Source organism: Hydra viridissima, unplaced genomic scaffold, assembly GCF_058129835.1.
Source record: "Hydra viridissima isolate aposymbiotic clone 2 unplaced genomic scaffold, HvirCarnegie_v1 scaffold_1, whole genome shotgun sequence".
Taxonomy (NCBI): Eukaryota; Metazoa; Cnidaria; class Hydrozoa; order Anthoathecata; family Hydridae; genus Hydra; species Hydra viridissima.
The window spans coordinates 16599440-16615989 of record NW_028324300.1 but is presented as its reverse complement, the minus strand read 5'-3'; the positions used below and the strand labels follow the sequence as shown (position 1 = coordinate 16615989).

At 26.9% G+C, this 16550-nt stretch overlaps 1 protein-coding gene across 6 annotated transcripts in view; it reads left to right on the top strand.

Moving 5' to 3' along the window:
• Window positions 1–16550, top strand: part of LOC145188151 (polycystin-1-like protein 2) — a 47628-nt gene that overhangs the window by 12834 nt on the left and 18244 nt on the right. For 4 of the 6 annotated variants that reach the window (XR_016449346.1, XM_090076912.1, XM_090076914.1 and 1 more), the window contains 11 exons: window positions 861–1098; window positions 1296–2459; window positions 2565–2648; window positions 3287–3529; window positions 3687–3990; window positions 5550–5780; window positions 5876–6001; window positions 11175–11340; window positions 12263–12318; window positions 12980–13252; window positions 15136–15870. Coding sequence is in view for 5 of the 6 variants with exons in the window: in XM_090076912.1 (XP_089933038.1) it covers window positions 861–1098; window positions 1296–2459; window positions 2565–2648; window positions 3287–3529; window positions 3687–3990; window positions 5550–5780; window positions 5876–6001; window positions 11175–11340; window positions 12263–12318; window positions 12980–13252; window positions 15136–15870 (3620 nt within the window). In the remaining variant the exon portion in view is untranslated. Of the gene's footprint in view, window positions 1–860; window positions 1099–1295; window positions 2460–2564; window positions 2649–3286; window positions 3530–3686; window positions 3991–5549; window positions 5781–5875; window positions 6002–11174; window positions 11341–11908; window positions 12018–12262; window positions 12319–12979; window positions 13253–15135; window positions 15871–16119; window positions 16234–16550 lie in introns of those variants that run through there. The other 2 variants (XM_090076916.1, XM_090076917.1) reach the window with 2 other exon arrangements.

Sequence of the window (16550 nt, the reverse complement as noted above, 5' to 3'; positions counted from 1 at the left end):
TAATTGTAACCCATTTATATATATATATCAAAATTTTATACTGTACTAGAATGTCAATAATGTACATTTAATTTACAATTAATAAATAAATGATATTTACCTGTTGCTTATACTTATTTTAGAAATAAAAACCAAATGAAAAAATACATTTGAAATCTACATTATGTGTTAGCTTACTTAACTGTTAAGTTATGAATTTGAAAATATTAAAAATTGAGTTTTTTCCAATGATCAAACAGTTAAATTTCAAAAATTTTATTTTTTGAACAGGGTATGAAGTACTTTATTTATATGGCTCTCTTAGGTTAAGCTTAAGTAATTATTTCCAGTTTTTAACAGTTCTACACAAATCTTTGCAGTTTATGTTATGTTGTTAAGTTTGCATTTTCATTTAAATATTGAGGTTAAATCATTTTTTTCTAAATTATCTAATTCATGTTTCATGTTCATATTTTATGTATTTTTTAGTTGGTGGTATTTTTTTTTTCAGTAGCAGTATTTTTTCATCACTGGATAATGTTTTACTTACTATACACATTTCTTTATACTAGACTTTTTTATAAGATTCTGCAATTTTTCTATTCTTTTTTTCTGCTTAAGTTTTTTTCCTTCAGAATTTTTCATTCTAAAGAGTTTAAATAAGTCAATACAATATCGTAAAATTATTATGAAAATGCATTAGTTGCTTAGCAGTAGTAATATCAATAGTACAATAATTTTAGAATATTTTATCATTTGATGTAGTAAGCTTAATTTTATTTACCAACTTAGAATTTTTGAACTAAATTAAAACTGTTGATAGAATGCTACTCTAAAATTACTTTGTTTTCAAAATACTCTACTTTAATAATTGAATTTAGAAGACTGTAATAAATTTTCCAAGATTGGGCAATATATTTCTGCAGAGGAAAATATTCTAAAGGAAACACACTTTGAAGTAATTTTCATGTTTCAAAATGTTGCTTTTGGCAAATGTAGAGAAACATCAATAACAGCTGGGCAACTTCAATTACACTTTGGTGATGACAGCTCGCAAGTGGTTCAAACTATTAATTGTACAAATAGCTCAGAAAAGTTTAATTATACATTTAGCCACAGGTTTTTAAAGATTTTCATGACATTTTGTTAAAATATATTCCATTAAGTTATTTATGTGAATGGTATACTGTAAACACATTACATTGTGCTAGTTTACATGGGTTATAATCTATTTTTTAAGAGTTAAAGTTTATTTTTAATAAGTGAAAGGACTTTGTTGTTGGAAATTAAACTGTTTTTTTCTTTACTTTATTTAGCTATATTGATTGCGGAAAGTATGAGATAAACTACAGCATCAAACCTTGTAGTGTTAATAAATCATTTCCTGATTCAGAACTATTCAGCTTTATGAATATGACAGTCTTCTGCAATATGTCACCAATCCAAATTGCAACAAAGCCTACTTCAGCATTGTACCCCAACATTTTCTTGCCTAAGGGAAATGAAATAACTCTGGAAATAAGTCAAAGTTCAGGCTCTTACCTTATATACATTTTAAATTGGGGAGATAATATAATTCAAGAAATTAACCAGTCACAAAGTCAATGTCCTATACCATTTTATCTTTCACACACTTACAAATTAGAGGGTAATTACACTATAACTATTGAGGCAAAAAATCGAATGCAAATAAAAAAAAAAGAAATATTTGTTCAAGTCCAAAATTGCTCTTTTCCGCATATCTCCTTTCATTATGGGGCAAAAACGAATCCGATGAAAATACTTTATAGTGCAAACAAAGAATTTGTGGCAAATTTTGAGGAAACTCAAAATCCTTGCTCATCAGCAAATATCAGTTTTGATTGGGTTTTAACAGGCAGTAATACAGAAAATAAGTCACAGGGAGTTTTGGCAAACCAAAAAATAGTGTACTCTATCAGAAAGGGAGATCTCATTTATGGCTCTTATGATCTGTCATTGCTGTTAACATACAACAAACTTACCACCAATTATGTTTCTTATTTCATGGTTGTTGAATCGCCCTTGTATGTTGAGATAGAAAATGGTAACTTTCGCACTGTTGCCTACAAACAAATGCAAGATGGTGAGAGGCACCACCAAAATTTCTCAATCCGTGTGTTAGTAAGCTTTGATGCTACCTCTCCTAAATACGAATATCAAGGAATCACATTTAAATGGAGATGTCGACTTGTAAGCAATATATCGGTTGCTTTTAAAAGCTTAATTGCTTATAAAGAAGTTAATTCAACATTCAGCTCTGAGACCTGTTTTAATGAATCTTGGGAGGAATTAAGTTTTAATGGCTCAGAACTTTTGTTGAATACAGAAATGTTTTTAGAAGGAATAACATATCAGTTTGAAGTTACTGGTATAAAATATGTTGGGAATTATTCTCAGTATAGTTCTTTTATCCAAGAAATGGTCTTTAGTCCAGGTGACTTGCCCACAGGAAATATAAAGTATGTATATATCATTTTCTATTTTGAAATTAATATAAGTATATGTTTTTCAGCTGTTGCAGGTGTATATGCGTCTAAAATAGTTTTAATTTCTGTAACTTCTAGTTGTTTAGCCAACTGTAGTCCAAAGTTGAATCTAAGAGATCATGTTATTTATTTGTTTGAATGCTCGGATTGTGGCAAAAATCAGTGAGTATTTTTTTTGTAAAATATTGTGGGTTCAACAATTTAATTACATATTCATTTTGAATATGACTTTCAGGATATGTTAAATTTTAACCTGCACCATTTTACATAGAAAAAAAGCTCTGCCAGAAGACTTAATTTTTTTCATTAAATATTTTGTTAGCACGTTCCTTTCAAATGTTATAAATCTTAACATAGGGGCTTAAATATTTGATAATGATGAGTAACAATTCTAGAAATAAACTGATAATTCTATGTAACTGTTGCTAAAAGTTTCAAAGTTATTTTGAATAACTTAATATATGTATTTATCAGCTTTATTATTTCTTATATGGTTTTTTCTGTAATGACCCTAAAAATGTACTTTAGTTCAATAAAAGTGTCTTGTAAAAATTTCTTGATAAAGTTACTAAAGTAGTTACTGAAGTGTTTTTCTTTTTTTTTTTAACTATCAAGTTTATGCATAAGGTTTAATTTTTACTGCAGTTTTTAAACTATTAACAAAGCAAATTATCTTTATATTTCTTATGTTCTGTTATTTTATGCATAAGAGTCATTTTAAAACTATTCAGAAATCAAGTTATCTAGATTTATTGATTTTAATAGTTTACTTTTTATTCATTAAGTGTTTTTTAAAATAGATTGTCTTTTAATTGGGAAATCTTAAATGATGATGGCAACTGGCCACCAGAACTTCTTCTAGATAACTCAACAACAACTGGGTTTAAAAGCCAAACTCTTATAATTAATGTCGACACTTTGCTTGAATCTTCAAATTACACTTTCATTTTGTCAGTTGGTTATGCTGGGTCACTTTATAAAGCTTTTTTTAAATTTAAAAAACAAACATCTTCTCTACCTGTTCCAGGAAGCTGCTCTATTAGGTAGCATAGTTTCCATTTATTTTTCAAATGAATTACAATATGTAGAAATAGATTTTGGTGAATGAATATTTTTCTTTTTTGCTTTTATTTGGTTTTTAGTAGGAAGTTGAAAATTTGTTTTTTAGTATCTTTTTTTATATGACATTTATTTTTTAAGCCCTAAGCAAGGATATGCAATTATCACAAAGTTTAAACTAGTTTGTCAAAACTGGACAGACAATGAAATGGGCATACTGAGATACAATTTTTTTTATGACAATGGTGCACCAGCTAAATTTTACCTTACTTCAAACACTAATAGTGCTTATCCTTTGTTGAATGTAAGATCTGTTGATAATCCTATGCTAATCAACTTTGTTTTGGGCGCTGGTAGTCCTGATAAAAACTTTACAATTGACATACATGTTAGGGTGATTGGGATTTATAATGCTTTCACTCAATATCAAGCTCTTTATGTTCAGGTAAGTTTATAAGACTTACAAGTTTAAAAATCTCTACATTTGTAAAGTCTACATTAGCTATAAGAGTATATTCATTAACTTTAAGAGTAAACATTGCAAAACTGTATTCTATACAATTGTTTTCTAGCATGCTCTCTATTTGCCTTAACATTAATCACCATGAGACATTGTATGATCCTTTAACTTATTAAGAAAAGAGTTTTTCTATTTATTGTAAATATCATCCCTGATCTATTGTATTTGGTTCAAATTTTTATTTTTACTTTTATTGCTATTATTATCATTATTAATAATGTTATTACTACCATTGTTATCTAATATATAAGGTCTAATGTGTGTATGTGTGCAGTTATGTTTTTATTATAAAAATCCACAAATCAAAAGTTTGGTTGTCCAATCCTCACCAAGTTTTTCACAAAACTTCATTTTAACAGGTTAAGGTCAATAGCTATTTTTCATCCCAGAATTTTGACTTTTGGGAGTACCTAAGTTACTTGGGTCATCCTGAATTACTTTGCAGAGTACCCCAAGCAAACAGATTTTCACCAAGTATCTTTACCAAAAGTTGTTCACCACAATGGATTCATGTAACAAAATTTTCACTATATTTTGCTCACACCCTAGGATGCCCTGATTTTACATTGATTCTGCCCTAAATTACTGCACAGGGTACACCAAGGAAGCAAAATCTCACGAAGTGTCTTTAACAAGTTGTTTCCAGTCGAAAGTAATAAGGAAGAAGAATAATTGTGACTTTCTATAAAAAAAATTTTAAGTGTATTTTGGAGATTTTCTTTTTATCCTGGGCAGTGCTGGGTATTGACCAGTTAGTTAATATTAATATTATTGCTATCATTGCTGTTGTTGTTATTTTTATTGTTGTTGTTGTTATTATTATTATTATTATTATTATTATTATTATTATTATTATTATTATTATTATTATTATTATTATTATTATTATTATTTATTATTTATTATTATTATAATTATTATCTTTGTAATTGTTATTGTTCTCATTATTAGTTTTGTTGTTGTTTTTATAATTGCTGCTGTTGTTACCATTTAATTTTTGTTAATAAAATTCAAGCTTTGGACTGGGTATAAAAAACCTGGATTTTCAGCAAACTCAGGGGAAATCCTTGAAAATTAAGAATTTCTTCTTAAAATCTTTTATATTCAGGGAAATATTTTTAAATGTTTACTTTGTAAAAATATTCAAACTAAGAAACCTCATTCTATCATTGAAATTTTATTTCTTAATTCTTTTCTTGTTTTTTTTTTATTTAGCAAAATATATTTTCTACTGTCAAAATTTCATATTTAAAAAGATGATCTTTTTCAGTGGAAGCAAAATCCTTAATAAAAAAGAAACTTAATTTATTGATTTGTCATTTAAATATGTCAAAATGATTGTGGGAAAATGTGGTATTTTTAAATTAAGTCAGGGGAAATGGTGAAACTTTATGTGAAATATTCTGTACAACATTGTTATTATCAGTAAGAAGAGGTTGCTGAATTAGATAATTGAAAGATATTCCCAAACTTATACTTTGTAGGTGCTGCCCTATGAAAAAGCAATAAATGTTTCTAACTTGTTTGCTGATATTGGTTTAAATGATGAACAAAACTTTTCCAATCTTTTGCAAGCAATATGTTTTGTTGCAAATGAAGATTCAAAAGCTGTATACAATTTAAATCAAGAAATTTCAGACAATACAACAGGTCTTGCTAGTGTAAATGAAGATTTAGTGTCTAAAAAGCAAAATGCATTGGTTCAACTCCAGAATGTAATTTTTTAATCTTTTCTAAAATACGTTTTTAGTTTTATTATATAAATAGAAAATAGATTACTTCATTCAAAGACAAATTAATTTTATAACAGGTTCGAACAAAAGTTGTTGACATGCTTTCATCAACCCCTTTAAATGATTTGAATGATGTTAAAGCAGTTGGTGATATTTTGTCAGCTGCGTTAGGTGTATCTGAGGAACTGACTCCACAAACCAAGGTAATAAAAATTGGTAAATTGATGTTTAGAACATATTGCTGCATAGAATTTTATAGCTATTACTAGTTGTATTTTAAACTTAATAAGGTATGAACAATAATTTATAAATATGGGTAAAGACCCTTTAATTTAATGAAAATTGATAATTAATTGTTATAATATTAAAAAAGATATTTTTTAAAAAAGTGATGTTTTAAAAATAAAATAATTGTTTTGTTTGAAAATTTCTTGACATTAACTTTTAAGCATAATTTATTACACATTAACTGGAAGATTTTCTTTTAAGACCACACCTTTTTTTATTTTTTGCAGTTTTTAGTTTCTTAATGTTGTCAATCTCCAATTACATTAAATGGTGTGATTGCTGTGACTAATTTATCTATGAAGTTTAAGTTGGAAATGATAGCTTCTTGATTCACACCAACACATTTAACTAGGGATGAGGAAAAATGCCAAAACTGAAACTAAGATGATAACACTTTTTGGTTATGGTCATGCATGCACAAAATTGAAACAGAAAAAACCTTCTCAAAGAAATATAGTTTAGTTTTTCTTATTTTGTATTTAAGATAATTAATGTAAAATCTAAACAATAGTTGCATAAAAAATTTAAGTATGTAAATCTAAAACTTTAATTTTTTTCTAAAGTTAAAACCCCTGAATATTGATTAGTATGATAATGCAAGGGTTAACAAAATGCATTTTTTGAAATAAAGTTTAACACCTGGCCTCTAATTTTAATTTAAATTTAATTTTAATTTAATTTAAAACACCTGGCCTTTAAAATTTAATTTAATTTTAATTTAATTTAAAACACCTGGCCTTTAATTTTAAAAAAAGAAATGTTTAGTCTACACCCCTGAAATATTTTGCAGTCTTGAAAATAAAATAAAACAACAAGAAAATCTTTTGGTATTTTGATTTTTGACCACATGGAACAAAACAGTGCTTTTGGTTAAATTTAGTCTCTATAGAGGAAAAAGAAAATCAAGTTTAAAGTTTCCTGATACTTTTGTTAATTTGGTCTGCAAATAACAACCGCTTTTTGTATTATTACAGCAATCTTTATTCAAATTTTCATACATATTCTTGGAGCAAATATACATGAACACAAAATAATTGAAAATCAAATACCTTCAAACAATAAAAAAATCAATATTTGTTTTCATTTTAAATGTCAATCAAAAATGAAAAAATTTAGTATAAAAAAATTGTCTATTAAATTTTACACATTTTAAAAGTAAAATATGTTCTCTACAAAAAACAAAGATAGAAAGATAAAAAAATTTTTGATACAATTTTTTAGAGCTTCAAAGTAGCTCTAAAGTCTTCACTTAGCAGAAAGTACTTAAAAATGAAATAGACTTTAATGACTCTAGAGTTCCAATAGGTATTTATTATGGATACAGAATGTTATTGAGAAAAAATGCTGAGGGTGAAAAATCAAAAGTACTCCACTTGTGTGATTTTTTTAGTGTAAAACTAACAAAAGTAACCAGGGAAAAAAAATGCCTGTGATTGTTTGATCTGTCAAGCTGCAAAGTTCAAATAGTGTTGAAACAGACGCAAGTGAAAAAGTAGTTCAAAAGATATCAGTAGAGATGAATTAGCTGCTATTGTAATCATCAAGAAATTTATTTCAAACTCAACTTCTACACCTAAAGGCATAGTTTGCCTATGTCTAGTGAAGGTGATCATCATCAAATGAAATAATTAAACCTCCACTCACTGCTAAAGACTTAGTCCGACAACAGGTCAACACAGACCTCTCAAATTTGAAAATGAAAAAGTTGGCCTCTATTTTGAAAAATAATTCTTTGTACAGAGTTATTGAACCAAATTTTTACCCAAGCAGTTCAAGCAATCTATCAAATCCTCAATAATTACTTTATGACATCAGTTATTATTCATGAAGGGGAAAAAAAACTGTTGCAAATTGTATTAGTTTGAAAAAACGTTTTGAGAAAAATTTTGAAAAGAGAGAAATGGTCTTAAGTTATATTGTAAAATTAGGAGTTGATGGAAGAGAAGGCTTTCTTAAGGTAAGTTTGGGTTTTATGTTCAAAGAACTTAAAACCCAAACTTTCCTTCAGAAAAATCATCAAAACCAGCAAAAAAAATTTTGACCAAAGATCTTTCTAAAGAATCAGGTGTAAACAAATAACTCTTGGTCGCAATCTGCCAATATATTCCTGAGAACTTTGAAAGTGTTCACACACTTTTAAATCTTATCCATCTTCAGAAATTGAATATTTTTTGCGATATGATAATGGCAAATATTAGTGTGTGGCATTCAATCACATGCTAGCATGCACCAATATTGCTGGTGCAACTTTGACTCAAACTGGAACAATTGAGTCAGAAAATTAGATTACCAAGCTTTCAGAAATTCAGTGACTAATCTAGACTTTAAAAATGTTCATCATCCATCATCATTTCAAGTTCATAGTTAATTAAAAATCTAATCAAAGAAGTAAAGTTCACATGTTTTACTTAGTCCAAAGGATTTATCAGTTTTTTTGGTTGTCAAGATTTCAAACAAATTCAGGGGTGCTTGTAAAACTTTTAAAGAAATATTCAATAATGAAATGTTTTCTTTTTTCAATATTTAATTTTCTTTTGCCATATTTAAAAAAACCAAGTAGTGGATGTAAGTACACTTAGATTCTCCTGTATCTAAATTTAATTCATAAACATTTCATTTCGCCCAACTTTCTATGTTAACAAATATAGGATTAAGGTTCTCGTTAAAATAAATTTCAAATATTCATTTTGATTTTTTTTTTTTAAAATCATATGAAAATACTAATTATCAATCAATAAGAAAAATAGCTTTCGAAATTTCATTTTGATTTTTTTTTTTTTAATAATTTATAAAATGCTAATTACCAATCAATAAGATGGATAAGTGGTTAGCAAGTGCAAAGAAAAGCAAATTAAGCAAAGAAAGTTTCAAAACCATCTCAGATAATCACATTGAAATTAATAAATAAGAAAGCAAGTTTTCAAGTAATTAACCAAAATGATAAATTAATAAATAAGAAAGCAAATTTTCAAGTAAGTAACCAAAATGATAAATTAATAAATAAGAAAGCAAGTTTTCAAGTAATTAACCAAAATGATAAAAAAGATTTTTTTAGAATACTGGTGGATGTGTAATCAAAGGAAAAGTTAACAATGTTTGTATCATTGACTATCTTGAAAACTGGCCCAGTTTGTTTTGTTTTTTAAGTCTGTAAGTTATTTAGTCTCAGAAAAGACTCAGGGATTAAAGTTGATTATGTTCAAATGTATGGTAAAAGAAAAGAAGCAGCAATCTGTAAGGTAGAAGTTTTTGTTTCATAAGATATCAGCTGCAGAGGTATAACCCATCAGATTGCAAATAAAGTGCCTAAAAAGCAAGTAAACTACACATTGGAGAACAATCAGAAAGTAGGCTTTTAACTTGATAGAGTTTATGAATGGTGAGTTTTGTCACTATAATCAAGAAATCAACTCAATATATAATTAAAAATCACAGAATCCTTTTTTAATCATTTTTTATTATACGGTGGTTTTCAAAAAAATTTAAGATAAGTTGTTTAGCAATTTTTAGCAATAAATTGAGTTTTTTAGCAATTACTTACTTTATTTCCATGCTTTTTATACAAATGATAAAAAAGAAGGGAAATTTTTTTAAAAATATTTACTTGGAATACTTTGTATAACCAAGATTTAAAAAACTTTCTAAAAATGTTATTTTGGTACCAAAATCTATCAAAAAAGAGAATTATCTCAAAAACTATAATAAAAAAAAAATGTGTCAAAAATATAAGGTCAGTTAATTTAAACTTATTAATTCTTAAATTAGTTACACAAGAATCCTGAAAATTTTTACTTGCTTTGACCAATATAAATTACAAATAGATTTGAAAAATAAAATAAATTTCTAACCAGTATTTCAAGAGATATTTCAGTTGGTAAATTTTTGGCACACCAGAAGCAGAAAAATGGGCAGAAATTATCGAAAGAAGTCAAATGGTAAATAGTCTATCCAAATATATCCATCAAAGATAATACAAAAAATCAACAAGAAATAGCAAGATGTTATAGTGTTTCACTATGCTGTGTCCAAACAATTCTGAAAAACTCCAAACTTTCAAATGGCTTAAAAGATTCACCAAGAATTGGCAGGCTGCCAAAATTTAATTTTAGTTATCAAAGTTTATTGTATAGAAGGGTAAGGGAAGATATTAAAATTAACTACCAAGAACTGTCAGCAGAGTTAAGGCTGGTAATGTTAGTATTAGTTACAGTACAGTTAAAAGGTGTCTTAATGAAAAAGGTATTGACTGTGGTATTGCTGCAAAAAACACACTTTTAAGAGTGACAGGATTAAAAGATATAATTAGTGTAAGAAAAGACTTCACTGGTCAGAAGAAGATTGGTATAAGGTCTTTTTTGATTGATTTTGGTAGCAAAAGTGATACTTTAAAAAGTTTTTTTTTTTTTTTTTGGTTAAACAATGCATTCAAAAGAAAAATGCAAAAAAATTTCTTCTTTTTTTTTATTTTTAAATCATTGAAATAACTTAAGTAATCACTAAAAAGTCTTAGTGACCTTATACTTTTGAAAGCCACTGTATTTGCAATTGGGTTTTATTTTCTTTTGATAGTGGTTACAGTTTGCTCGGCAGAAATGCAGGCATACTTCTTGCTTTTAAATAGGTTTTCTAATTTAGTTGTTTGGCATTTTAGTAGAAGATGAATGCTGCTCATCATTCTACCAACTTATCACATGAAAATAAAACTTGATAAGTTATTTGCCATTTATAATGAAATCTCCTAAGAAAGAAAAAAAGAATTGAAGGTTGTTTCAATAGCTTACTTTTTTTGTTATTAAAATTTCATCTATTCATATTAATGAAAGATAATCCTGGTAAATATTATGTGCAAAAATATTGTGTATATATCAGTTAAAAGCTTTTTGAGAATTGAAGGCCAGTAAAGAATAAAATTCAAAGAGATCAACTGTATCTGAATTCTGCTATAAATTCCTTAACTCTTTTAATAGCCAAAGTGTAAAAACACATTTTCACATTTATTTTTAATCTTTGATTAATTTTAATTATTCTTTAAGAAAAAGTAATTTCCTAATTTTTGTATAAGTTTTTTTAAATAAAAGTTACTTTTAGATTAATGCTGTTGACATTGTCACAAAAATGGCATCTCTGCTAACTAAAGATAATTTAAAAGAAATTGGACCTCATGTTTTTGATATTATCTCTGAACCCTTCATCGTTTCCATATCTAACTTATTTCATGCTATTTCTTACTCTGATAATGTTGTGGAATCAGTTGGTAAGTCGATAAACTCTTTTTTTTTTGAGGCATTTCCAATATAAATTTTGATGTTCCTAAAGTTTCCAGTCAGATGTGTTATGATTATATATATATATATATATATATATATATATATATATATATATATATATATATATATATATATATATATATATATATATAGCTTTTACCTTGTTTTTAAAAAATGCTAAAAATCCAAAATATTAAAAAATTTTGTGACTTTTTTAGCTCTAGTAGTAACTACTATGAAGATCTTCTGTTCTGTAAAAAATGTCTCAACGTATTTAGTGGGGCATTTAACTAAGACTTGAGTTATGCAATTGCTCTTAAAAATGTAATAGAAAACCTATCAATTTTTTTTGTTTGTGATTTTTTTAAATAAAGATGATATATACAAAAATAATTTTGTTCAGCACTTCAATTTTGTATCAAGCCTCTACTGCACAATTCTTGAAGAAAAGTATTTACAAGTTTTTGAAAAAAGTGCAGAGATTTTTTAACATTTAACTGAAAAAAATAATTTAAACATTGCTAGGCATCAAATGCAAAATTAAATTTATCTTTAGATGTAAAAAGGTTGAATAAAAGACTCATTTTATGAATTGTGACTTTAATGCTAAATCTGTACATTCTTTCATTTTTGTTTTGGAAGTAATTTGGGTGTTAAATTTTGAGTATGAATCTTTAATTTTGTCTTTCAATATTTTTATTTCAGATTTTTCTCTGAATATCAAACTTTTTTTTGATAATCTTTTAATAATTTTGAAATTAAGTTTGATTCTCAAAACCAAATTTTCATAAAAGAAGCTTCTTTTAGTTGTGTAAACAAATAATAGAAAAAAATATTACAATTAGTCATCAAGTTTGAATAAATTCATTGTAATATGATTTTTAAACTGAAGATTTTCTTATTTTTAAGAATTGAAAAGTGAGAATTCACTTTCAACTACACCAGCCAATCATTCATCTGAACAGGTGGAGTATTTTTTATTCTGCACCATAGTAAACTTCTTTAACTATTTCAACCTTTTTTTTTTTCTTTATATGTATTTGAGAAGTAGAATCATATTAATTGTTCAACCTTTTCTGTGAAGAGTATGTACAACACTATTCTTTAGCTTTTATAATAACAGCAGCCTGAATAAATTTAAAATTCATACATTTTCTTCAGTAAAAATGTTTGAGAAATAATATTTTAGTTCATATATCTTCATTTTTACATCTTCATTCTTCATATCTTCTATTTACCTCATGTAAAGATGATAACATTTACTCTTAAAGTGCATTTTTATCAGGATTATGAAAATTGTGAAAAATGATATTATTTTATTTTTTATTGTGTTGTTATGTAACTTTAATATATTGAATGACTTTTTCTCATACATATTGTCTACACACAATATGAAATAAAAACATGCATGCCATATTGTAGCTAGTTAGTATGTTTTTATTTTATATTCATTTCCTTAATCTATTTCCTAATAGTTTCTTCCTTAAATAGAAAAGTTTTTCAACTGCTATTAGTTTACCATTTAAAAGCCAAAATATGTAAATATGTGGGGTTTAATCTGCTCTTTGCAATAAGAATACTTTAGTTTGTGATTTGAGTTTAAAGTTTAAATAATTGATATTATAGCAAAGAAACAAATCTGAATCAGTATCAAAACTTCTACTATCTTTGAGTGATTACTTAAATGCCATGCAGAGTTACACTGCTGAAAGTGAAGAACCTATAGTTGGTGACACTCCTGCATTTCGCTTTTTTCTAAAAAAGTCTTATGGAAATGATCTAAGCAATTTTTCAAGCAGCTCATCACCAGAACTACAAAATGAAGAAATTGGTTTCACTCTTCCAAATCTTGATAGTTTTTTGAATGAAACAAAAATATATTCAAGCTTTGTGGTGAATGTATGATGCTTTTTTTCAATATAGTTTTATTTCATAAAAACAAAAATTATGCTTTTTTTAGTGCTACATTATTAGTACCACAGTTTTTATGGCTTAATTTTGCTAATTTAATATTGTGTCAGTTGCAGATATTAATATTTAAGAACTTTTGTTATACAGTTAAAAAGAGTCTATATTACTGATCCAGTTGTAAGTATTAAATGTCTAGAAATGAAAGAAATCTAGTCTATGGCATTGCTTACAGCAATGCCATAGACTAGATTTTTTCCTCAGTAGCATTTAAATTTTGGTTCTCATCCAAAAGCAGAAGCATCTTAACCTCATAAATTTTCTTTCCCATAAATCTTGTACTTGGTTCTGTGCACCACATGCAAAATTCTTTCCTTGCTACTTTTTTTATCCACTAATAATTGTTTTTGCATTGTTGTTGCTGGGTTTAGTACATTACCAAGGCTATATTTTTAATTTGTAAAAATATTTTGTGAAATAACTACAGTTTTGTAAATTTCGTAGCAATAAGACTAATCTCCCATAAATGATTAATGTAATTACAACTTCTATAATGAGTAAGCAAAAATATCAAAGCTTAAAATATCATGGGCATTTGTTGTATCTGAAGCAATTACTTTTAATTCTGTGTTGAAAGATTCCTTGTTCTAGTGGAGGTTATGAAAAAAATTATTTTATTATACAGGAGCCACTCATTTATTATCTTGTTAGAATGCTCGGATGATAAACCTGCTGGAAGCTCCAGGACTGTTCAAGGCAAAACTTTTAAACAGAAATTTGTAGATTGCCTTGAAAAATCTGTAGTTACTAATGATTTTTGGTATACCTTTATAAGGCACCAATTTATGATTCTCAGTGGTTACTATTGATTCCTAAATCATCACTTTATTAGCTCCATGCTGGTTGTGTGAGCTAATGTTTTTGGATAGCTTTCTCTTTTTTTATGTACCATTTAATCTTTCTATGACTGTCCCATATGAAAAAACTTGTTAATTATAATTAGTAAATAATATCCTTTATTTATATGTTGTTTTGTAGACCTGTTCTTTTTACTGAGTTTCTGTATATTAAAATTGTTTTTCTGGTTAATCTCACATGATCTCTACATATAGAACCTTTCTTGTGGTTATTGAACTGTATTCCTGCAAATTTTAATGAAAGAGCAGATATTTATGGAGCACTCTTTACAAAACATTTTAAACAACAGCACAAGTATCTTTATCACTGAGTTAGTTTTATAATTTTTGATAAAAATCATCAAATTTTTTGCAATTTTGTTTTAAGAATTTTTTTGTTCTGTTGTATTTTCTTATGTCATCAGAAATTTTCTTTTGTGAAGCCATTTTTGCTGAACTTGATTCACAGACTTACTTTAACTCTGCGCATTGTTTTCCATGTACTGGATTTAATTGCATAATTGCATAATTAGGAGGGCCTTTTCCTTAAGTACAACTTTGGTGAAAACTTTTTTAACAAGAAGTTTGTAATGATTCCTAACTTTTTGTTTCAAGTTCAACACATTTATTGTTACAAAATTAGTTACTTTTTATCATGTCATTTTTAAAAAGGTATCAATTTACTTTTATATGCCAAACATACATTTGTTGTTTCTGTCTGCTTTTTGCACATGTAAGTTTTGAAAGGGTGATGTAGACTCTTGCGAATGACTGTATATGACAACCTGAGAAAATTCTCGAAAGCAATTGCTTTGGGATTCAATGATTTTTTTTGTATATACAGTGGTGAATAAAGTTAGAGTTGAAACTTTCGTTTAAAAAATAAGGGTTAAAGCATTGTTGTTTTTCTGAGTTTGAGTTCCTTTGAATTTTTGTTATGATTTTTTTTCACTATTCCTTAAAACCATTTATATTTAGAATGTTATGATGAAAAGTCAACCATTTACATGGGATTTTGAGCGATCAAATAACATAGTCTCTGAATCTCAAATTCTTTATTTGAGCACAACAACGGGGAAAAAAATTGAAGTGAAAAATTTATCATCAGCAATAAATATTTCAATAAAAAATATACCTGAAAAAATGAAAGGTCAGAACTTATCACTATTAATGCCAAATGAGGTGCAAATCAAGTTTCTTGAGCTGCAATTCACTGACTGCAAGTTAATGCTGAAGTTTACACCAATAAATGATCCTCAAAAAATGACAAACTTAATAATTTACATGCAATATGGAAAAGTTCCAACAAAGTCCGATTATGATATTAGATTAAGTGTTTCAGAGAAAAATGGAACTGATCTTGTTTTTGGAAACAGTACGCCACAGTTTGATTTTCTTAAAGTTTTCGATAATGCAACATTAACAAACTTGTCATTAAGTTTGCAAAGAAATCAAAAAGCTCAGCTTTTGAAAGATGGGTCTCTCATGTTATGGGATTTTCAAAACTCCACATATTCTTTCCTAAACAAAACATTTCTTTTTTTATCTTATTTTTACATTGGTCCAATGCCTGAGAAAACACTGGAATTAAATTCATATACATATGATGTGAAAGAATATCAAGGAGCTTATCTCTATGAGATGAAATCTTTTTGCGTTGAATGCAACTATTGGAATGAAACAAATAACAAGTGGATGTCAGATGGATGTGAGGTGTGTTTTTTTTAACATTTCAGCATTATGTTTGCAATGGGATCAGTTTTATTTAACTAACTTCAAAGGGTAATGAAGAACAAAAGAAAAACTGTACCATTTTTTAAAAAAGTTCACAAGTTTTAGTACAAAAATTGATGCTTTATTATTAAATTATTTGTTTAGTCTTTTTAATGGTATTCTAATACTTAAGTATTTATGTAATTCAAGTTTTTATATATATATTTAGGTCTTTTTTTTCTTTATTAGTGTTAAGAACACTTTGAAAGTAAGGAAACTGGGAAAAATACTCTAAGTTGAGTTTTGATAGTACTATACATAATTATATCAAGTAGTTTAATATCTTTTTATGTTAGGAATTATGGAATATTTTATTTAGGAGTATTTTATGATTTAAATAAGAGTATCTTGGTTTTAGTATAACAAATCTAAAAGGCCAATCAAATAGTTGTTGACACAGTTGGCCATTTGTTTTGTATAGCTGCTTGGTCCTGATCAGTGCTAACCCTGAAGCCCTGAAACAGACTTTGTTCTGCTGAACAATCTTAAAGTATACTTTATTAAAATCTGAATAAAAAAAAGCTAATAACTATTTTAATATTTTCATGCGAGTATTAAAATAAAAATATAAAATCAAAAAGGTTAGGTATCTTCGATAAGTTATTTCCTTAAGTAAAATA